Genomic DNA, 21,681 nt, shown 5'->3' with positions numbered 1-21,681 from the left:
GATGGCTACTCCATTTCTTCTGAGGGATTCCTGCCCGCAGTAGTAGATATAATGGTCATCTGAGTTAAATTCACCCATTCCAGTCCATTTGAGTTCGCTGATTCCTAGAATGTCGATGTTCACTCTTGCCATCTCTTGTTTGACCACTTCCAATTTGCCTTGATTCATGGACCTAACATTCCAGGTTCCTATGCAATATTGCTCTTTACAGCATCGGATCTTGCTTCTATCACCAGTCACATCCACAGCTGGGTATTCTTTTTCCTTTGGCTCCATCCCTTCATTCTTTCTGGAGTTATTTCTCCACTGATCTCCGGTAGCATATTGGGCACCTACGGACCTGGGGAGTTCCTCTTTCAGCATCCTATCATTTTGCATTTTCATACTGTTCATGGGGTTCTCAAGGCAAGAATACTGAAGTGGTTTGACATTCCCTTCTCCAGTGGAACACATTCTGTCAGATCTCTCCACCATGACCCGCCTGTCTTGGGTTGCCTCACGGGCATGGCTAGTTTCATTGAGTTAGACAAGGCTGTGGTCTGTGTGATTAGATTGACTAGTTTCCTGTGAGTATGATATCAGTGCATCTGCCCTCTTGCAACACCTACCGTCTTACTTGGGTTTCTCTTACCTTGGGCATGGGGTATCTCTTCATGGCTGCTCCAGCAAAGTGCAGCCGCTGCTCCTACTCAGATAAACAATTAAAGGAAATCAGAAAAATGATGTATGTACAAAACGATGCATAAACAAAGATAGAAACTAAAGAAGAACCAACTGAAGTTTGAAATTAGGTAATAAAAAAGGAATAATGGGCCTAACTTCACAAAAAAATGAAGGAGTAAGTGACAATTTCATGAGATGAGGCTTCCCTTCGTTCCCTACTTATGCATACAAAATGGTTATTTTGGTTTGGAAGCACATCTGGTGACATGAATTTAAGTGCAAATATTTTATTTAGGGGATGAAACTAAGAAACACTGTTAAGGAAATGAAGTAAGGAGACAAGAAGCTAACCACTAAAGGGTGAATTTTTAAGCCACTTTGGGCAGGTAGGGCTTCCTTGATAGTTCAGTTGGTAAAGAATCCTCCTGCAATGCAGGAGACACCGTTTCGATTCCTAGGTTGGGAAGATCCCCTGGAGAAGGGAAAGGCTACCCACTTCAGTGTTGTGGCCTGGAGAATTCCATGGACTGTATCGTCTATGGGGTCGCAAAGAGTCAGACATGACTGAGTGACTTTCACTTTCACTTGGGCAGGTAAACTGATCCCACTGGCGATCTCTTGGAGACAGTGTGAAGCAAGTCTCAAAATGATCTCAACCAAGAGATGTAAGGAACCTAGATATTTATCCACCAACCCCTCACCCACCCAGCATCACTTGTTGGGGCTGCTTCCAGGGGCATTAATCCCCCAACCTTCCCCTGTGTCTCAGCTGAGCATGTTCCCTTGGCTAGAAAAAATCTCCCAAAAACTCACAGGTTTCTGTCCTGTCTCTTTCTAAGGCTTATATTTATGACTCGTCTCTGCCTATCTCCTCCATTCATCTCTCTTCACTGCTGTATTAGTCAGGTTAGGCTGTGCTGTGTGACAGTAACACACAACTCTCACATCTCTGGCTTAACACAGCAAAAGCTAATTTTCCTTGGTTATTCTTTAGGCAGTGAATCACCAATTCTGACAGCTGTTTTCTGTATGCAGATTCAGTGATCCAGGCAGCTCTGATCCATGGTTCAATAATATCTCAACACATTTTCCATAACTTTGTGTGGGAGCTTTTCATGAACTCAGTCTGGAAGTCACACATTTCACTTCTGCACATATGTCTTTGGCCAATAAAGTCTTGCCTAAAAACAAAAAGTTTCATATTCTCCCCTATATCCAGGAAGGTATTGCTAAGCACTGGTAACATCTGCTCCCCCAGACAAGTTCCTTGAAACTAGCTTCCATATAACTGTATTGGCTAATCTGGCCTCTAGTGCACTTCGTGATCTTTCTGTTTAGCACCGTCAATTAACATACTCAGTCTTTCAGTTTCCCAAATTCAAAATCCTAACAGAAGAATTCCTATACCCTATATTCTCCTATATTGATCCTCCAGCATTACCAAAAGTGGTAACAGCTAAATGTAAAAGAAATTGTGAATGACTTCTGACTTTGAGGCTTAAAAAGAGAAGAGCTTGGGGCAGTGTTTACAAACACCTAAAGAAAAATTCTATGGACAAGTTAATTTTCCTAGCAAACTATCTGCTTCTTAAAGACAGGGGTAAAATATTTGAAAACTTATAGAAGGTAGAGAAATTATCCAGGAAGACACCTCCAGAGAACATCACAGGGAACAATGGCATTAGAGCTGTATTAAGCACTTAGGAGAAAGTATTAATAGCTCTGATTTCTAATTAGGATACAGTAAATGATATAAAGTCAGACTAACACTGTAACAGCATATGTAAAGTAGAACTCCAAAACTTAAGATCAGAAACATGAGATTTTTTTTTAACTCTGGCATGTAACAATGAAGACTAGATAGGAGAAAGGGAATTCCAAGTAATAGTGCTCACATTCCTTCAGAAATTATTTTGAACTTCTTCTAAGAATTATTTTTTAGATATTTTTCAAGTTATAACACATGCTTGTTATAAAAAGTGAAATGACCTAGAACAGTATATAAAGACTAAGCTAGCATCTCTCCTTTCCTCACTTTTCGAACTTTTTAACTTTATTGATGTTTTTAACTTCAATAGATGTTTCCATAAGCTTATTTATAATCTTTATTTAAAATTAATTGACCATACCTATGAATCTATTTCTAAACTCTATTCTGTTTCACTGATATATATTTATATCCTTAAGCCATTAACACAACAGTTAATTACTGTAGCTTCATAGTAAGTCTTAAAATCAGTTAATATAAATCTTCAAGTTGTATCTTTTTCAAAATATTTTTGGCTGTTCTAACTTCTTTATATCTTCAAGTAGATTTTACAATCAGCTTGTCAGTCTCTTACCCCAAAAAAGTTCTTCTGAAAATTTTCATTGGAATTGCATTGACTCTATAGATCAATTTGGGGTAAACTGCCATCTTAACAATATTGAATCTGCCAACCTATGAACATGGTGTATCTCACCACTTATTAAAGTTGCCTTTAATTTCTCTCTGAAATGTTTTGTAGTTGTCAGTGTATAGATCTTATGCATTTCAAAATTCAAATTCATGATTTTTGATGCTGTTATAAATAGTATAGTTTTAATATCAATTACTAATTGTGCACTGCTAATATATAGAGAAAAGGAGTCCATCAAGGCTGTATATTGTCACCCTGCTTATTTAACTTATATGCAGAGTACATCATGAGAAACGCTGGACTGGAAGAAACACAAGCTGGAATCAAGATTACCGGGAGAAATATCAATAACCTCAGATATGCAGATGACACCACCCTTATGGCAGAAAGTGAAGAGGAACTCAAAAGCCTCTTGATGAAAGTGAAAGTGGAGAGTGAAAAAGTTGGCTTAAAGCTCAACATTCAGAAAACGAAGATCATGGCATCTGGTCCCATCACTTCCTGGGAAATAGATGGGGAAACTGTGGAAACAGTGTCAGACTTTATTTTTCTGGGCTCCAAAATCACTGCAGATGGTGACTGCAGCCATGAAATTAAAAGACGCTTACTCCTTGGAAGGAAAGTTATGACCAACTTAGATAGCATTTTCAAAAGCAGAGACATTACTTTGCCAACAAAGGTCCGTCTAGTCAAGGCTATGGTTTTTCCTGTGGTCATGTATGGATGTGAGAGTTGGACTGTGAAGAAGGCTGAGCGCTGAAGAATTGATGCTTTTGAACTGTGGTGTTGGAGAAGACTCTTGAGAGTCCCTTGGACTGCAAGGAGATCCAACCAGTCCATTCTGAAGGAGATCAGCCCTGGGATTTCTTTGGAAGGAATGATGCTAAAGCTGAAACTCCAGTACTTTGGCCACCTCATGTGAAGAGTTGACTCATTGGAAAAGACTCTAATGCTGGGAGGGATTAGGGGCAGGAGGAGAAGGGGACGACAGAGGATGAGATGGCTGGATGGCATCACTGACTCGATGGACGTGAGTCTGGGTGAACTCCGGGAGTGGTGATGGACAGGGAGGCCTGGCGTGCTGCAATTCATGGGGTCGCAAAGAGTCGGACACGACTGAGCGACTGAACTGAACTGAACTGAATATATAGAGATACAACTGATTTTTTGTATATTCAATGAGTTCTCTTCATTCTGGCTGAAGAGAATATGAATGATACCTGGTTCTGTGTGTGCTCTGGGAATTGTTTACATTACAACTCCAGTAATTGCTCTTCCTCAGAAGTTGTCATTGCCCACCTGGTAGAGATTCACCCTGTACATGCACATAGGGTATCCAAACACCAAGCAAATCCCCATTCAGACTCCTTGAAACTTTGTCTAGCTCTTTCCTCTCTCCAAATTCTAGCTTCCTTCACCTTCTTAAAAATTGAATCTCTTGTCTTCTCAACTCAGGGAGATTGATGGGCTTTGTTAGAATTCCTCCTCCTTATGTCAGTCTGGAACTTACAGTCTGGTAGAAAGCCTGATTGAAGGTAGGGCTTACCTCTTTGTTTTCCTTCTCTCAGGAATTATAGTCCTACACTGTCTGTTATCTGGGGTCGGACCATAGTTGAATCCTATAGTTAATCCTGCTTTTTAGGCATTTATCGAAGAAGGATTATTCTCATATGGCCAAAAGAGGGAATTTTGCCCCTGTAACTAAGGATTGATGACTCTAGAACAGAATGTGGGAGAAGAGAGAATTCTTTCTCCTCTGACTATTCATTCTTTAGAATCAGAGACTTTTGTGTTAATAATCGAGCACTGTAGTCAAAAGTCAGAGAAGGCAATGGCACGCCACTCCAGTACTCTTGCCTGGAAAATCCCATGGACGGAGGAGCCTGGTGGGCTGCAGTCCATGTGGGGTTGCTAAGAGTCGAACACAACTGAGAGACATCACTTTCACTTTTCACTTTCATCCTTTGGAGAAGGAAATGGTAACCCACTCCAGTGTTCTTGCCTGGAGAATCCCAGGGACAAGGGAGCCTGGTAGCCTGCCATCTCTGGGGTCGCACAGAGCCAGACACGACTGAAGAGACTTAGCAGAAGCAGCAGCAGTAGTCAAAAGTAAACCGGAAAGCACCTAAATTTTTCATTGAAAAACCTTTGTCTTTAAAAAAATGGAAAAGCCACTAGTTCAGCTTAATTTTCTTGACTTATCGCTAAGGAACATCATTTGGGTGAAGAATTTAGTAAGTTTCAGAGGCATTTTACACAAATGAGAACATCTATAGTCAACCCTATCAATCCTTGTGCTTCAGGGCATGGGCTGATCACCAGCTGGAAGAGAGAAGATATTCCCTATACTACTTCTATAGCATCAACTACATTCAGGTCTTTATTTCCTTTAAACACAATTCAACAGAGGGCTGTAAGTACATTATGGCCAAATACTGCAACATGAGGGGAAATATATATAATATTTTAGAGAAAAAAATTCAAGAAAATGATAAATTATCAGGGAAGGTAAGCAGAATAAGCATGTGTGTTCATTGCTCAGTTGTGTCTGACTCTTTCAACCCCGTGAACTGTAGTCCGCCAGTTTCCTCTGTCCATGGAATTTTCCAGGAAAGAATACTAAAGTGGGTTGCCATTTGCTTCTCCAGGGAGAATAAGCATAGAAATTTTTTTTATTAAAAAGGTCATTTTTGGTATCTACTACACACAGGGCCTGACAGAGAGTGAAGCTCAGCATTTGTTGAATGAATGAATGAACAAAGAAAGAAAGAAATCCTAGCCTCACCAATATTTGACCTTCAGTACTTTGCTTATCATCAGTTTACTCATCTTTAAAATGGGGATATTTATACCCATCTCTTCTTGTCATCACAGAGATCGAAGTAGATAATATATGTAAATAAATTAACTCACTGATGTGAGTTAATCAATCACTGAGTCAGTAATATATTTGTAGTATATATTTGTAATGTATTTGTAAATTCTTTTGTGTTTGTGCTGTTGAATAAGAATTTTCTTTTCCTTTCTACTCAAATTACTGACTGTTCATCCTGAATCTTGTCTCAAATGTTGTTTCTCTCTTACCTTTTCTTAAACAAAGATTTCCAATTTAAACATTTAAAAATAAGCCATCAGTTATTAACTCACTGCCTGGAACAGCATGAAAATTTAAAAAATGATAGTCATTTAAATCTCCTGGGTTTGACTAAGCTAGTCCTGACCAAATAGACCTAACAAATCATTGATACATAATCAATATTTCTAGCAATGAAATCTTGATATATTTCATGTATATCTCTCACAGGTCTGAAGACTGGGAAGTACAAGATCAAGGTATTGGCAAATTTGGTAACTGGTGAAGATCTGCTTCCTCACCAGATGGGAGAGGGCAAGGGAGCTCTCTTGGGCTACTTTTTTAAGAGCACTATTGAAGAAGGAAGTGGCAACCCACTCCAGTATTCTTGCCTGGAGAATCCCAGGGACAGAGAAGCCTAGTGGGCTGCCGTCTGTGGGGTCGCACAGAGTCAGACACGACTGAAGCGACTTAGCAGCAGCAGCAGTAGCAATCCCATTCATGAAGGCTCTACCAAGGGCCACACCCCTGGATACCATCATCTGAGATACATTCAATCCATAGCAAATGGTGATCTGTGATAAGAAAGTTCAAACTCATAAAAAGAGTAACAGCTGCTTACCTTGAAATGTCAGAAGCACTGGGCTAAGGCTGCTACAATTTACCAAATCCATATAAAAGTCATTTGAAGGGCTGTTAATTACAAGTGGCACTAACACTCCTTTTTGCCTTTCTTTGGGATTGGGATGAAAACTGACCTTTTCCAGTCCTGTGGCCACTGCTGAGTTTTCCAAATTTGCTGGCATATTGAGTGCGGCACTTTAACAGCATCATCTTTCAGGATTTGAAATAGCTCAACTGGAATTCCATCACCTCCAGTAGCTTTGTTCATAGTGATGCTTCCTAAAGCCCACTTGACTTCACATTCCAGGAAGTCTGGCTCTAGATGAGTGATCACACCATTGTGATTATCTGGGTCATGAAGATCTTTTTTGTACAGTTCTTCTGTGTATTCTTGCCACCTCTACTTAATATCTTCTGCTTCTGTTAGGTCCATACCATTTCTGTCCTTTATTGAGCCCATCTTTGCATGAAATGTTCCCTTGGTATCTCTAATTTTCTTGAAGAGATCTCTAGTCTTTCCCATTCTGTTGTTTTCCTCTATTTCTTTGCATTGATCACTAAGGAAGACTTTCTTATCTCTTCTTGCTATTCTTTGGAACTCTGCATTCAGATGCTTATATCTTGCCTTTTCTCCTTTGCTTTTTGCTTCTCTTCTTTTTACAGTATTTGTAAGGCCTCCCCGGACAGCCATTTTGCTTTTTTGCATTTCTTTTCCATGGGGATGGTCTTGATCCCTGTCTCCTGTACAATGTCATGAACCTCATTCCATAGTTCATCATGCACTCTATCTATCAGATCTAGGCTCTTAAATCTATTTCTCACTTCCACTGTATAATCATAAAGGATTTGATTTAGGTCATACCTGAATGGTCTAGTGGTTTTCCCTACTTTCTTCAATTTAAGTCTGAATTTGGTAATAAGGAGTTCATGATCTGAGCCACAGTCAGTTCCTGGTCTTGTTTTTGTTGACTGTATAGAGCTTCTCCATCTTTGGCTGCAAAGAATATAATCAATCTGATTTCGGTGTTGACCATCTGGTGATGTCCATGTGCAGAGTCTTCTCTTGTGTTGTTGGAAGAGGGTATTTGCTATGACCAGTACATTTTCTTGGCAAAACTCTATTAGTCTTTGCCCTGCTTCATTCCATATTCCAAGGCCAAATTTGCCTGTTACTCCAGGTGTTTCTTGATTTCCTACTTTTGCATTCCAGTCCCCTATAATGAAAAGGACATCTTTTTTGGGTGTTAGTTCTAAAAGGTCTTGTAGGTCTTCATAGAACCATTCAACTTCAGCTTCTTTAGCATTACTGGTTGGGGCATAGATGTGGATTACTGTGATATTTCATTCCAATCCCAAAGAAAGGCAATGCCAAAGAATGCTCAAACTACCACACAATTGCACTCATCTCACATGCTAGTAAAGTAATGCTCAAAATTCTCCAAGCCAGTCTTCAGCAATACATGAACCATGAACTTCCTGATGTTCAAGCTGGTTTTAGAAAAGGCAGAGGAACCAGAGATCAAATTGCCAACATCCGCGGATCAGCAAAAAAGCAAAAAAGAGAGTTCCAGAAAAACATCTATTTCTGCTTTATTGACTATGCCAAAGCCTTTGACTGTGTGGATCACAATCAACTGTGGAAAATTCTGAAAGAGATGGGAATACCAGACCACCTGACCTGCCTCTTGAGAAATCTATATGCAGGTCAGGAAGCAACAGTTAGGACTGGACATGGAACAACAGCCTGGTTCGAAATAGGAAAAGGTATGTCAAGCCAGGTACCTCAAGCCTGTATATCGTCACCCTGCTTATTTAACTTATATGCAGAGTACATCATGAGAAACGCTGGGCTGGAAGAAACACAAGCTGGAATCAAGATTTCTGGGAGAAATATCAATAACCTCAGATATGCAGATGACACCACCCTTATGGCAGAAAGTGAAGAGGAACTAAAAAGCCTCTTGATGAAAGTGAAAGTGGAGAGTGAAAAAGTTGGCTTAAAGCTCAACATTCAGAAAACGAAGATCATGGCATCTGGTTTCATCACTTCCCGGGAAATAGATGGGGAAACTGTGGAAACAGTGTCAGACTATTTTTGGGGCTCCAAAATCACTGCAGATGGTGACTGCAGCCATGAAATTAAAAGACACTTACTCCTTGGAAGGAAAGCTATGACCAATCTAGATAGCATATTCAAAAGCAGAGACATTACTTTGCCAACAAAGGTCCGTGTAGTGAAGGCTATGGTTTTTCCTGTGGTCATGTATGGATGTGAGAGTTGGACTGTGAAGAAGGCCGAGCACCGAAGAATTGATGCTTTTGAACTGTGGTGTTGGAGAAGACTCTTGAGAGTCTCTTGGACTGCAAGGATGTCCAACCAGTCCATTCTGAAGATCAGCCCTGGGATTTCTTTGGAAGGAATGATGCTAAAGCTGGAACTCCAGTACTTTGGCCACCTCATGCAAAGAGTTGACTCATTAGAAAAGACTCTGATGCTGGGAGGGATTGGGGGCAAGAGGAGAAGGGGACGACAGAGGATGAGATGGCTGGATGGCATCACTGACTCGATGAACATGAGTCTGAGTGAACTCCAGGAGTTGGTGATAGACAGGGAGGCCTGGTGTGCTGTGATTCATGGGGTTGCAAAGAGTCGGACACGACTGAGCAACTGAACTGAACTGAACTGAACTATTTGTTATTAGCAAATTCTCTTGGAACTTATGAATTAGATGTATCCTGCAAATAGATGATGTTCCAAACTCACATGAAAACTTTCAATTTCTGTAAACAGAGTAAGTAGGCCTTTGGATGCTCTGGACTCAACTAATTAAAAGCTAAAAATAAATCACATAGAAATCAACTATACTCCAATTAAAAAATCACATAGCATTTGTAGTTAATATAACTTTAAATAACAATGAGAAGTTTTTCCCCCAAAACAATGATCAGGTGCTGTTTTTACTGCAATTGAAGAAAGGTGTTGGAAAGATAACCTAGTTTATTGGACTATTTCCCCATGAGCAGGATTATAAAAACTCCTCTTCCCCCCCCCCCCCAACCCCCACCCCTGGCACAGTAGAGTGGTTTAAATGAGCTGCAATCAAGCGATCTTTTTGGAAGATGAAAAATTGGAAGATTTGTTAAAACTTGGAAAGAAATTTTGTCATTTACTTCACGAATCATTCAGCAAAAGGCAGCCATGTGCAACTTAAAATAAGTTACTACCTCAGATTATCACCATGTCACTTAACCTAAAGGTGGATTTGGGGGTGTTTTTGGATTTTTTTATTTTTTATTTTTTTGTCCTCCATCATCTAATCAGCAGTTTTGCAAGCAAGGGACAGGACCAGTTATCTCCAGCGATGACTGGGGAGAGAGAGAAGAGTGATTAATATTTAAGGACTGACACTAGAACTACCCTGCCCCCACCCCCTATCACCATCATCTCATGCACTTCATTAGAAGAAACAGGAAGAACCCACCATCCTGGAAGCTGTGGTAGACGCTATTTGGTGTCACACACTTGAGACTCTGCATTGACACAGTGATCCATTTACTGAACTGTGGGCACTCAGAATTAAGCAACCCAATCCTGCCTCAACTGAACCAAAGATTCTGCTGCTCTTGAGGAATCTCAGCCAGGTGCTGACAGCCTGGTGAGAGGACAGCTTTGAGGGAATGGGGACTGAAGTGGGGATATAGGGACACTTTCACATCACACGGTAAGAAGCCTCTGGGCCGAGTTTGTACTGAAAGTGTGAAATGAAGGGGGCATAGATTTTAACTAGTATACTGAGCTTTACGTGAGTCCCTAGTTTAAGTCACACTGTAACACTAGGAAATCGATAGTCAGTCCCCTTTTAGACAGCAGGAACTGGGACAGAAAGAAGACAAAGAGTTGACTCCTGCCAGGGCTCACGGCCTGCACCATCGGGTCCCCGGAAGCTGGAGTGCAGGGACCGGCTTCCGCGGGTTTCTGAGCTGGGGAGAAAGTCCCCGCTGCGGTACAGAAACCGAGGTCTGGGTGAGGCGCCAGCAGCGGAAGGAGAAGGGCCGTCACCTCTGTGGTGCAGCACTCGCCGAGGGGAGGTCTGCGCGGAGACCATAGCTGAAAGCCAAACGCAAACGCCGGCGATAGGCATCAACCCCTCTGTCAGCCCCCTCGCTGCGAGGAGGGGTTTCTCACGCTCAGTTCTCGGGAGACTGAGCCGGAGGTCGGAAGGAAGCGGGGCGAGGGATGAGTCATCCCGCCCAATTCCTCCTTCCCGGTCCCTTCGCCTCCGCATGCCGGCCGCCTCCCGATATCATGCAGCGGGGAATGAAGACTCCCCTCATCCTCAGAATCCTCCACCAAACCCCCTGTGACCTGCAGAGAAGAGGAGAAGGATGGGGCATATGGCCAATGAGAGCTTCGCTCTCTCGCTCTCCGTCCAATCGGCCGCTGTTTACAGGCTGGGGCGGGACTAGGGGGCGAGGAGGGGGCGGTCCCAGGCTGGCTCTGGGCTCCGAGGTTCGGTGGCTCACAGAGAGAGCGCCTCGCAGGGAGTCGGCGCCTAAGCGACGCGGGAAGGCGCCACTGCCAAAACCACCGCCGCCACTGCTGGCCAAGGTGCTGGACACGACAGGCCAGCCGGCCACCTCGTCAGCTCAGGCGCCCGTTGCAGCCGCAGCTGCTTCGCTCCCAGCCGGGTCCCCATGGAAGAGATGGAAGAAGAGTTAAAATGCCCAGTGTGCGGCTCCTTCTATCGCGAGCCGATCATCTTACCCTGCTCTCACAATATATGTCAGGCGTGCGCCCGCAACATCCTGGTACAGACCCCGGAGTCAGAGTCCCCCCAGAGCCGACGGGCCTCGGGCTCCGGGGTCTCTGATTATGACTATCTGGATCTGGACAAGATGAGCCTGTACAGCGAGGCGGACAGCGGCTATGGCTCCTACGGGGGGTTCGCCAGCGCCCCTACTACACCGTGCCAGAAGTCCCCCAACGGCGTCCGTGTGTTCCCCCCGGCTATGCCGCCACCGGCCACCCACCTGTCACCGGCCTTGGCCTCTGTGCCCCGCAATTCCTGTATCACCTGCCCCCAGTGCCACCGCAGCCTCATCTTGGATGACCGGGGGCTCCGCGGCTTCCCCAAGAACCGCGTCCTGGAAGGGGTAATTGACCGCTACCAGCAGAGCAAAGCGGCTGCCCTTAAATGCCAGCTCTGCGAGAAGGCACCCAAGGAAGCCACCGTCATGTGTGAACAGTGCGATGTCTTCTACTGTGACCCGTGCCGCCTGCGCTGCCACCCGCCCCGGGGTCCTCTGGCCAAGCATCGCCTGGTACCCCCGGCGCAGGGCCGCGTGAGCCGGCGGCTAAGCCCACGAAAGGTTTCCACTTGCACAGACCACGAGCTGGAGAACCACAGCATGTACTGCGTGCAGTGCAAGATGCCCGTGTGCTACCAGTGCTTGGAGGAGGGCAAACACTCCAGCCACGAAGTCAAGGCTCTTGGGGCCATGTGGAAACTGCACAAGGTAAGTCCTAAGAAAACCCACCCCTAACTCCCCGCGCCTCTGATCCTCCAGTTTTGCAGCAGATGACACCCCCCCCCCTCTTTTGCGCACAGTGCATCCCAACGGGGGCGCAATGCAGGTGCCTCCGATATCTGCTTCCCCCGTCTGGTGCATTGCAGGAAGCGCAGGGGAACCTTAAACGGCTCACAGGGGAGTTGAACCTCTCCAGAGAGTTGTTTCGGGGATGCGTAGAGCGGGTCTCCCGGAGCACGCTGCCTGCGAGCCAGGCGCAGGGCGCCCCCTCCCCGCCGCAGACGTGCAACTCTGGGCCGCCACCAGAGAGTGGGAAAGCGATGCGTTACTGGGCCGACCCGCAGCTATTCTCAGGGCCGCCAGGGACGCTCCAGGGCAGAGCCGGTGTGGGGCTACGGCCGTGATCCCCGGGGAGGAGGTGGGGGCGGTTGGGTGGCGCGGACCACTGGGTGCCGAGCTGCTGAATAGGCTGGCGCCTGGAGTCGCGGCGGGGGCGGGGAACACGCCGGGAGCGGAATACTGATTAGTAGGCGCTGGCCCAAACCCAACGTCCGCGCTGGAAGGATGCGGATCCGGGTGCTTTGCGCTCAGGAGGTGTGTGAGTGGGGAGTAGGGTGGAAGAAGTAAGAAAAAATAAATAAAATCCTGTACTCGCCATGGCAACACGGCCAGAGGCTGAGGCCCTGATCCTCGCGGAGAGGACGTGGGCTGGAGGAGCAGGACTGGAGGTTTCTGCGCGGTCGCGGCCTGAAAACTAGGCAGGTGCATCTTGCAGTTTCTCAGGGTAACCCCTCCTACTGACCACCTACGCACCCGTTTGTCCAGAATGCAACCGTTTTCCTTTATCAGTAGTTGTCTGTGCAAACTTTGAAACACCTGTTACCAAATTTATCTTTCTGATGTCTTTTGGTGGTACCGCTGCCAAAGCTAGACTCAAGAACAGGGCCTTTAACCACGTGTTAGGTCATGCCAGTCCGCTGTTCAAAGTCCTTCCGTTGCCCCCACGTTTCTTATTCCTTAGGAAGGTCCGCCAGGACCTCACATGACCTGTTTCCTTTGGCCTCACCGACCTTATTTCCTCCCACTTCCTCTGCTTGAGCCAGCTGTCCCTCTTGCTGTTCCTCCACAAACACCAGGCCCCCCTGACCCCAGGGCCTATGCATCTGATATTCCTTCAGCTCCAGACCAAATACCCTGTATCTTAATAGTTCATTCTCTTGCCTCCTTCAGATCATTACTCAGATCTCACCGTTGCAGTGAGACCTTTCTGATTCCTTTAGTTTCCTCTCTGCTTTATTTTTCCCAGTAGTACTTACCACTAACTGGCATGCTATATATTTTAATTAACATGCTACTTTTGTGTTTATCTATTGCTCCCCCAACACACACACACAAATAAGCTTCAGGGGGAAAGAGATCTTTATAATGTTGCCCACACTGATTAGGAAGAAGGGAACCACTCTTGAGATGTATATGAATCTGACTTTTACTTTTTTAAAAAATCCACTTAGTCGGGTGTGCAAAGGTCAAGGCAGAGGTTCAGGACTGTTATAGGGAGGTTTTCTTTACACCATTGAGTTGCAAGCTCAAGAATGAGGCAGGGCAGTAAAGATGGTCTTCAGGCATCAGCTGTCGGCCCCCCAACTCAGGGTTTCTTGGCACTCCCTGGAGACCAGAAAAGCTAGCCTTTGAGAAAGGCCCTCGGGTTAAGGGGAGAAATATTGATAATTTATTTAAAGCAAGAAAAAATAAAGCATCACCATTTTCAGCAGTCAGGGAGCTCAACTCAGTATTGATTGAATGGGATCCACATTTACAGTTATTTGTGTTCTCACATATAGCCTACTGAACTGTATTAGTACTGATGGAGACAATTCAGCACAAATTTGAGCTCCGCCCCACTCCAGGCACACGCCACTTTTTAAACATTTCAATTTAAGTTGTTTAAATGATGTTTAATTTTGAAAGTTTTAAAAACTTTAATTCATGGCCAATTTTTTCTTCCTATTATGATTTCACTCCTAAACTGCTAACTATAGCCTACGTTGAATTGCCCTACAAATTACCATATCATTGGGGCTAAGAAATTAATCACCCTGTCTGGGAAAAAGGACTTACAGGCATACACTAATTAGGATGGTCAAACTACAGCATTATTTTTCTGTGAAGAAGAACCTATACTTTATCCATTAAGACCAAAGGCAGCCTTTAAATCTCCATCAAGCCCCATGTAGATTTGAAATGTTAAATCAAAACCAGAATTGAAAGAGACACATGTACCCCAACGTTCATCACAGCACTGTTTATAATAGCCAGGACATGGAAGCAACCTAGATGTCCATCAGCAGACGAATGGATAAGAAAGCGGTGGTACATATACACAATGGAGTATTACTCAGCCATTAAAAAGAATACATTTGAATCAGTTCTAATGAGGTGGATGAAACTGGAGCCTATTATACAGAGTGAAGTAAGCTGGATAGAAAAACACCAATACAATTTACTAACGCATATATATGAAATTTAGAAAGATAGTAACGATACCCTATATGCAAGACAGCAAAAGAGACACAGATGTGTAGAACAGTCTTTTGGACTCTGTGGGAGAGGGTGAGGGTGGGATGATTTGGGAGAATGGCATTGAAACATGTATATTATCATATGTGAAATGGATCGCCAGTCCAAGTTCAATGCACGAGACAGGGTGCTCAGGGCTGGTGCACTGGGATGACCCAGAGGGATGGGATGGGGAGGGAGGTGGGAGGGGGGTTCAAGATGGGGAACATACGTACATCCGTGGCAGATTTATGTCAATGTATGGCAAAACCACTACAATATTGTAAAGTAATTAGCCTCCAATTAAAATAAATAGATTTAAATTAAAAAAAAGAGAAATGTTAAATCCTTTGTTTTATCAGTAATGGAAGCTGTGAGTAGACACTGTGGTGTAGACAGAGTTGAAATTTGGATGTTTGCTAAAAAAGAATAATGTAAAGCCCTTAAGACATGACATAAGTAGACTAGGAAGGGAATATTGGTTCATTTAAAAATATTTTCTTCTCTGATCTTTTGTATATTTCTTCAAAATAGTAAATACAGTTTTTTTTCTGCCAATATCACAGTGATTAAACTGCCAAGAAATATAAGGCAGGAGGATGACAGATTTTAACATTCATTTATCAACTGTTAGATGAACAACAAACATTATTCCCTCACCATGTCTGCTTAATAAGATAGTTAATGTGTTAACATTCGATTTTCTCATATAGTCTATCTTCCATCATCACAAAAAACTCATGAGCCAGAATTCCTAAGTCCTTCAGAATATAGGAGAGCAAAGTAGTTCTCCCAAAGTTGGACAGTTAGTTATCAACACAGGTTATCACTAGATCTGAAAGTTTTCATTAATATTTAGTCATTTCCAGTGATAAAACTGTGTGAATAAGTGTTTCCCTCAGGAAACAAGACAAAATGGCTGAAGTTTATCTTTTAAGTACTTTTAAAAACAACTGGTTGAAACTCATTAGTTGTCAATTGACTAAATTGATTTACTTTTCAGATATCTATGGTCTTCAAAATCCATGAAAAATAATAATAAAGGAAGTGTCCTTGTAGGAAAAATATCTGGTGACATTTTTTATTTAGTGTCAGTACTTACTCTATTCCTTATCTAACTTAGCTTGGTATAAAGAAATGCTGTGCACACAAAACAAAATTTTGTAGGTACTTTAATATAGGCAATTGGAACCATTATTATTACTTTGTAATTTTAGCAATTCATATTTCTAAATCTAACATTATTCTTGAATTTCTGATGTATTTTATCAATCAATGAATCAGTAATATATTTGTAAATTCTTTCGTGTTTTTACTGTTGAGCAAGAATTTTCTTTTCCTTTCTACCCTAATCACTGTTCATTCTCAGTCTTGTCTCAAATGTTATTTCTCTCTTAGCTTCTTTTTCTTAAATAAAGATGTGTAATTTAAGCATTTTAAAATAAACCATCAGTTATTATGCATTCATCTTCAAGGCATTCTGGGAAAGAAATACCTGCTTTGTAGTGTGGTGGCATCTCATCAAATATTTTCATGATAAATATGTTATTTAATGTAACTAAAGGCAATGGCACCCCACTCCAGTACTCTTACCTGGAAAATCCCATGGACTGAGGATCCTGGTGGGCTGCAGTCCACGGGGTCGCTAAGAGTTGGACACGACTGAACGACTTCACTTTCGCTTTTCACTTTCATGCATTGGAAAAGGAAATGGCAACCCACTCCAGTGTTCTTGCCTGGAGAATCCCAGGGACAGGGGAGCCTGGTGGGCGCCGTCTATGGGGTCGCACAGAGTCAGACACGACTGAAGTGACTTAGCAGCAGCAGTAGCAGCAGCAGCAAAGTGGTATTCAGTTAGATATATACATCAGCAGTAAACACAGAATAACCTAGATGTTCCTATGGTAAATGCAACGGGTAACATACGTCCATGTTCTTAAATTTTTTAAAATTTACTTCATGTATAATGAGAACATTCTGTGAGCAACTTAAACATTCTTACAAGTATTAAGGAGAATGTTACAGAGGAATAAATTGTTTCTCATTGTACTGAGGCAAAAACAGAAAGAGCTAGATGAAGTTCTGGCTTCCAGAGCTGATTTTTCCGCTTACCTGCTGGTAACTTTAGGCAAATCTATAACCTCTCTGTGCTTCCCACCCACAGAATGTAAAGCAACTGAAACTATATTTATGACAGTATTTTGAAAAAATAATTATAATGTTTGTAACTTAGTAATTTTATTTTGCCAAAATAGAAAGTTTTTGCATAAAACAGAAGTTATTGTCTCATTAGTCAACTGTTGTTGTGTATGTGTATATGTGTTAGTCACCAAGTTGTGTCCCATTCTTTGCGACGCCATGGACTGCAGCCCGCCAGGCTCCTCTGTCCATGTAATTCTCCAGGCAAGAATACTGGAGTGGGTAGCCATTCCCTTCTCCAAGGGATCTTCCCTGACCCAGGGACTGAAGCCAGGTCTCCCTCATTGCAGGAATATTCCTTACCATCTGAGCCACCAGGGAAGCTCTGAGCTATTACTGCATAGAAATCCTATCCTCCAACTTGGGATACATTGCTTGCTCCTTAAAGAGTACAGGGTGCAGTGTAAAGATGGAGAAGGCAATGGCACCCCACTCCAGTACTCTTGCCTAGAAAATCCCATGGACGGAGGAGCCTGGTGGGCTGCAATCCGTGAGGTCGCTAAGAGACACGACTGAGCAACTTCACTTTCACTTTTCACTTTCATGCATTGGAGAAGGAAATGGCAACCCACTCCAGTGTTCTTGCCTGGAGAATCCCAGGGACGGGGGAGCCTGGTGGGCTGCCATCTATGGGGTTGCACAGAGTTGGACATGACTGAAGTGACTTAGCAGCAGCAGCAGCAGTATAAAGACTATTCTTAAAGATGATCTCAAAGAGTGAGCCAGATCCTAATGGGTCCTGATCGAATAGTCAGTTGAATTAAACCCAAGGAGCAGAACATTAGACAAAGATTTATTTGTGTATAAACAAAGGTATTTTGTTTTTCAGTTACACAGCTAAAATGATAAGTGATATGACTCATTTTTTTCAGATGCACAGCTTCGAGTTCAACTTCTTGAACTTAGGCTGAAAAAATATGTTTGGAACATGCCAGCCTTATGGCAGAGAGAAGGGAGCAAAGCAGATCCATTCAATGACGCTTAAAGTTTCCATTCAGGCATGGCATGTCACTTCTGCTTACATTCCATTGGCTAAAACAAACCATGTGGCCAAGATCGACATCCGTGCTGTAGGAAATACACTCTTCCAATAGGGAGGCGCCAGAGAAGGGCCTTGTAGAAGATGGCAGAAAATATTTTGAACAAATAATACAACATGGCACATGCCTAATTCTCTCATGCCCGCTTCTGTCCCTGAATGGGCTTCCTTGGCCTGCACAAGGCCCAACATGACTCCTCCAGCTCCAATGCAGCATCATTTTCACTTCAGGTGTCCACTCTCATCAGACCAGTGTCTTTGTGTCTCTTAGGCCACATTTTCAAGTTTAGAGAAAGAATGTGATTGACTCAGCTTGAGTGAAGGGTTTACTGATGACTGCCTACCCCTTTGGTGAGGTGGGTGCAGAAGACGTGAATGAGACAAGTAAGGCACTCACCTTGGGTGAAAAACATAAGGGTGTGCCAGAAACTCAGTAATCAGGATAAAAATATTATAAGGTGATATCTTTGTTTCTTTAAAATAAAAAAAAAAAAGCAATTATTTACTTGGCTGTACCAGGTCTTAGTTGTGGAATGGGGGATCTTTAGTTGCAGCCTGCAAACTCTTCTCTGCGACATGTGTGATCTGGTTCCCTGACCAGGGATTGAATCTGGGCCCCCTGCATTGGGAGCACAGAGCCTTAGCCACTGGACCACCAGGAAAGTCCTGTAAGGCAGTATCTTAAAAAACAAAGATGAATGCAAAAAAATTCACAATGAGCAGAATATCAACATTTTAAAACATTGATCAATGACAGTGCCGTGCTGAGCCATATTGGAGCCTAAGTCAAAAGGGAAAATCAGTAGTATTGATCCTGTCTTTAAGATTTTGATCTTTTGTTCATCATAGATTTTTTGGCATTCATTTTTATTTTTTAAAAATATCACATTAAAATATTATTTATGTTGACTACTGAGGTTTTGGCACCCCTTTCAATTCCACACCTGAGCAAAATGCCTCACTCCCCTCACCCTAGTCCTGGCCCCGAGGGGTCATGAGTGGAAGGAGGATGGTAAAAGGTGCCAAAATATGATTTTGCATTCACTTCAGGTGTCTCTTTTAAAGTATGTGGTTGGGTTGAGAGTGTAAGGAACTGTATGCTGCTGCTGCTAAGTCACTTCAGTCATGTCCGACTCTGTGCGACCCCATAGATGGCAGCCCACCAGGCTCTGCTGTCCCTAGGATTCTCCAGGCAAGAACACTGGAGTGGGTTGCCATTTCCTTCTCCAATGCATGAAAGTGAAAAGTGAAAGTGAAGTCGCTCAGTCATGTCCGACCCTCAGCGACCGCATGGACTGCAGCCCACCAGGCTCCTCCATCCATGGGATTTTCCAGGCAAGAGTACTGGAGTGGGGTGCCATTGCCTTCCCCGAAGGAACTGTATAGTTTCATTTAATAATTCCATCTGTTTAGAAGAAAAGAAGAGCTTATGGTAACCATGAAATTTAGTGTTTTGTGATTTTTATATTTTGGTCTCATAACAGTAGTGTTCTTCTTAGTTAAGTGCTTCTCCTCACCATCAGTTCTTGCCTCAGCCTAGTCCTTGTGACTCTGTGAGGCTGCCAATCCACAGCTCTGCCTTACCCGGCCACATGGGACAGCGTGTCACATGGGCCTGGCAAGCCGTCACACCCTACCCCTCTGGCCAATTGATGATTCAAAGAATGAGCATATGACATGAGCCCATCCAGTGAGAATCCTCTTCTGAGGTTTATAGATACCATATATAGATAATAGAATCAGGGACAGAAAAGCCTTGCTTTCCTCTGACTTGTTGCAGCTAGAAGAAAAGACAGGGGCTGTCTGTATCCCTGCCTCTTCCTCTTCCTCCTATATTAGTAGAAGAAAGTAAGGCAACCCACAGAGATACAGCAGGAAGAAACAGAGAATTCAGAAAAGACTGTTTGAACCCCTGGCCTTCATAACCAAGGCCAGCTACCCACTCCTGCCTTTCCAGTTTTGTCAATCAACAAACTTCCCCCTTCTTTCTGCTTTAGCTCATTTGTATTGGTTTTCTGCCACTTGCAACTGAGATTTATCACATATAAACAATTGTATCTGAGGTTACTGAATAATATTCCATTGTATGCTCTCCCTGGATCTTCTGCATTTTAACTACAGAACTAATTGCTTGAGATGCTTTAAACGCGGAGCAACAGAGTTGATGATGACATATATGTGTATGTGTGTATATATATACACACACACACAAATGCATATATATCTCATTTGCTTTATTCATTCATCTATTGATGGACATTTAGGTTGTAGAAGTTCTTTTTGCTTCAACACAAGTTTGGGAAACACCATTCTAGGCAGTGACTAGCCAAAAGTCAGTAAGGAGGTCGGTTTTCTTCATTTCTTATGTGTGCAGAGTAGACTACTCTAAAACTCCAGCCTGTGGATAAATGTCCCTACTCAGCCTATCCTTAAATCTTATGTTAAACCTTTTGATAAAATATTAAAAGTTACATTTATCTTATTTTTAAAATATTAAAGTCAAAGACAAAAAGGTAAAGCAATTAATATAAATTTTTTAGTATTTATGTCCATATATTTACTATAAGTTTCTTCTCTTTCTATTATAAATAACTGAAAGATGATTTTGAACATGAGTAATACCAATGTAATATAATTAAAAATTACAGCTTTGATTTACTTCTGACTACTGCTAGGTTTTATATACATGATGCCAAATGACTGGCTTGATTGAGTTTTTCATTAAATTGTGATAAATAGAAACAGATTGTTTTGAGTCCTTTTACAAAGCAAAAAAAAAAAAAAAAGGACAATAGTAAAAGGTCAAAACTAATGCTACTTTTGTGACACCAGAGCAGAACAACGTGTCAAAAGAGTAATACATTGCCTGTTACATCCTAGGCTTTCTAATATTACCACACTGACCTTCAGGATCAATTTCTAATCTTGGAAGAGAAGTTGGTATAAAATGGCTACCATCAGTGAACCCAGATTATCAGAGACCCTCTAGGTTTTGTCAACAGCATGTCTAATTCATCCCAAAAGACATCTCAAAGCAAAAAAACCATTGTACTGAGGTGTTCTCACAGCAGTTTTATCCTAACCTGAAACTGGGTCCCTGTCTTAAAGTAAGAACTATCTCAGAGTAAGGTTACCCAGAAAACCCAAGCAAAATTCACAGAATATACTTGACATCACCAGCGAAGTTGTCATTTCATTTCACTTCTGTTTGACTCTGACTTCGCCATTTTTTGAACTTTTCTGGTTTATGTTGCAGATCCAGCCATGGTCCTGTCTGCCTACCTAAGTTACCTCTTCCTTTTTGACCTTCCTGGCCTTCCAGCTTCCTCACCAGCCCTCTCCCTGTCCACCAGGCCTCCCTCCACCGTTTTCTTAGACTAGATCGTCACCTCACCCCCACTAAGCTTGGCAGGCCCAGCTCCTGGGAGCCTGCCTCCACAGCCTTGCCCCATTTTCTACGCTCAGAAGATGTTTTTAGAAGGTTTGTTTGATGGAAAAAAAGAATCAGAAGATTAATGATTAGCAAATATATTGGCTTCCCTGGTGGCTCACATGGGAAAGAATCTGCCTGCAATGCAGGAGACCTGGGTTGTATCCCC

General features: G+C 42.9%; 1 protein-coding gene across 7 annotated transcripts in view; it reads left to right on the top strand.

Moving 5' to 3' along the window:
- The first annotated feature begins 11,292 nt into the window (after positions 1–11,292).
- Positions 11,293–21,681, top strand: part of TRIM9 (tripartite motif containing 9) — a 117,692-nt gene continuing 107,303 nt past the window's right edge. For all 7 annotated transcript variants that reach the window (XM_061430966.1, XM_061430963.1, XM_061430967.1 and 4 more), the window contains exon 1: positions 11,293–12,276. In XM_061430966.1, coding sequence (XP_061286950.1) covers positions 11,455–12,276 — 822 coding nt within the window. In that variant the 5' untranslated portion in view covers positions 11,293–11,454. The remainder of the gene's footprint in view (positions 12,277–21,681) is intronic.

The sequence above is a fragment of the Bos javanicus genome, chromosome 10 (assembly GCF_032452875.1).
Source record: "Bos javanicus breed banteng chromosome 10, ARS-OSU_banteng_1.0, whole genome shotgun sequence".
In the NCBI taxonomy this organism is placed as follows: Eukaryota; Metazoa; Chordata; class Mammalia; order Artiodactyla; family Bovidae; genus Bos; species Bos javanicus.
This window is presented reverse-complemented; position numbering and strand designations above follow the sequence as displayed.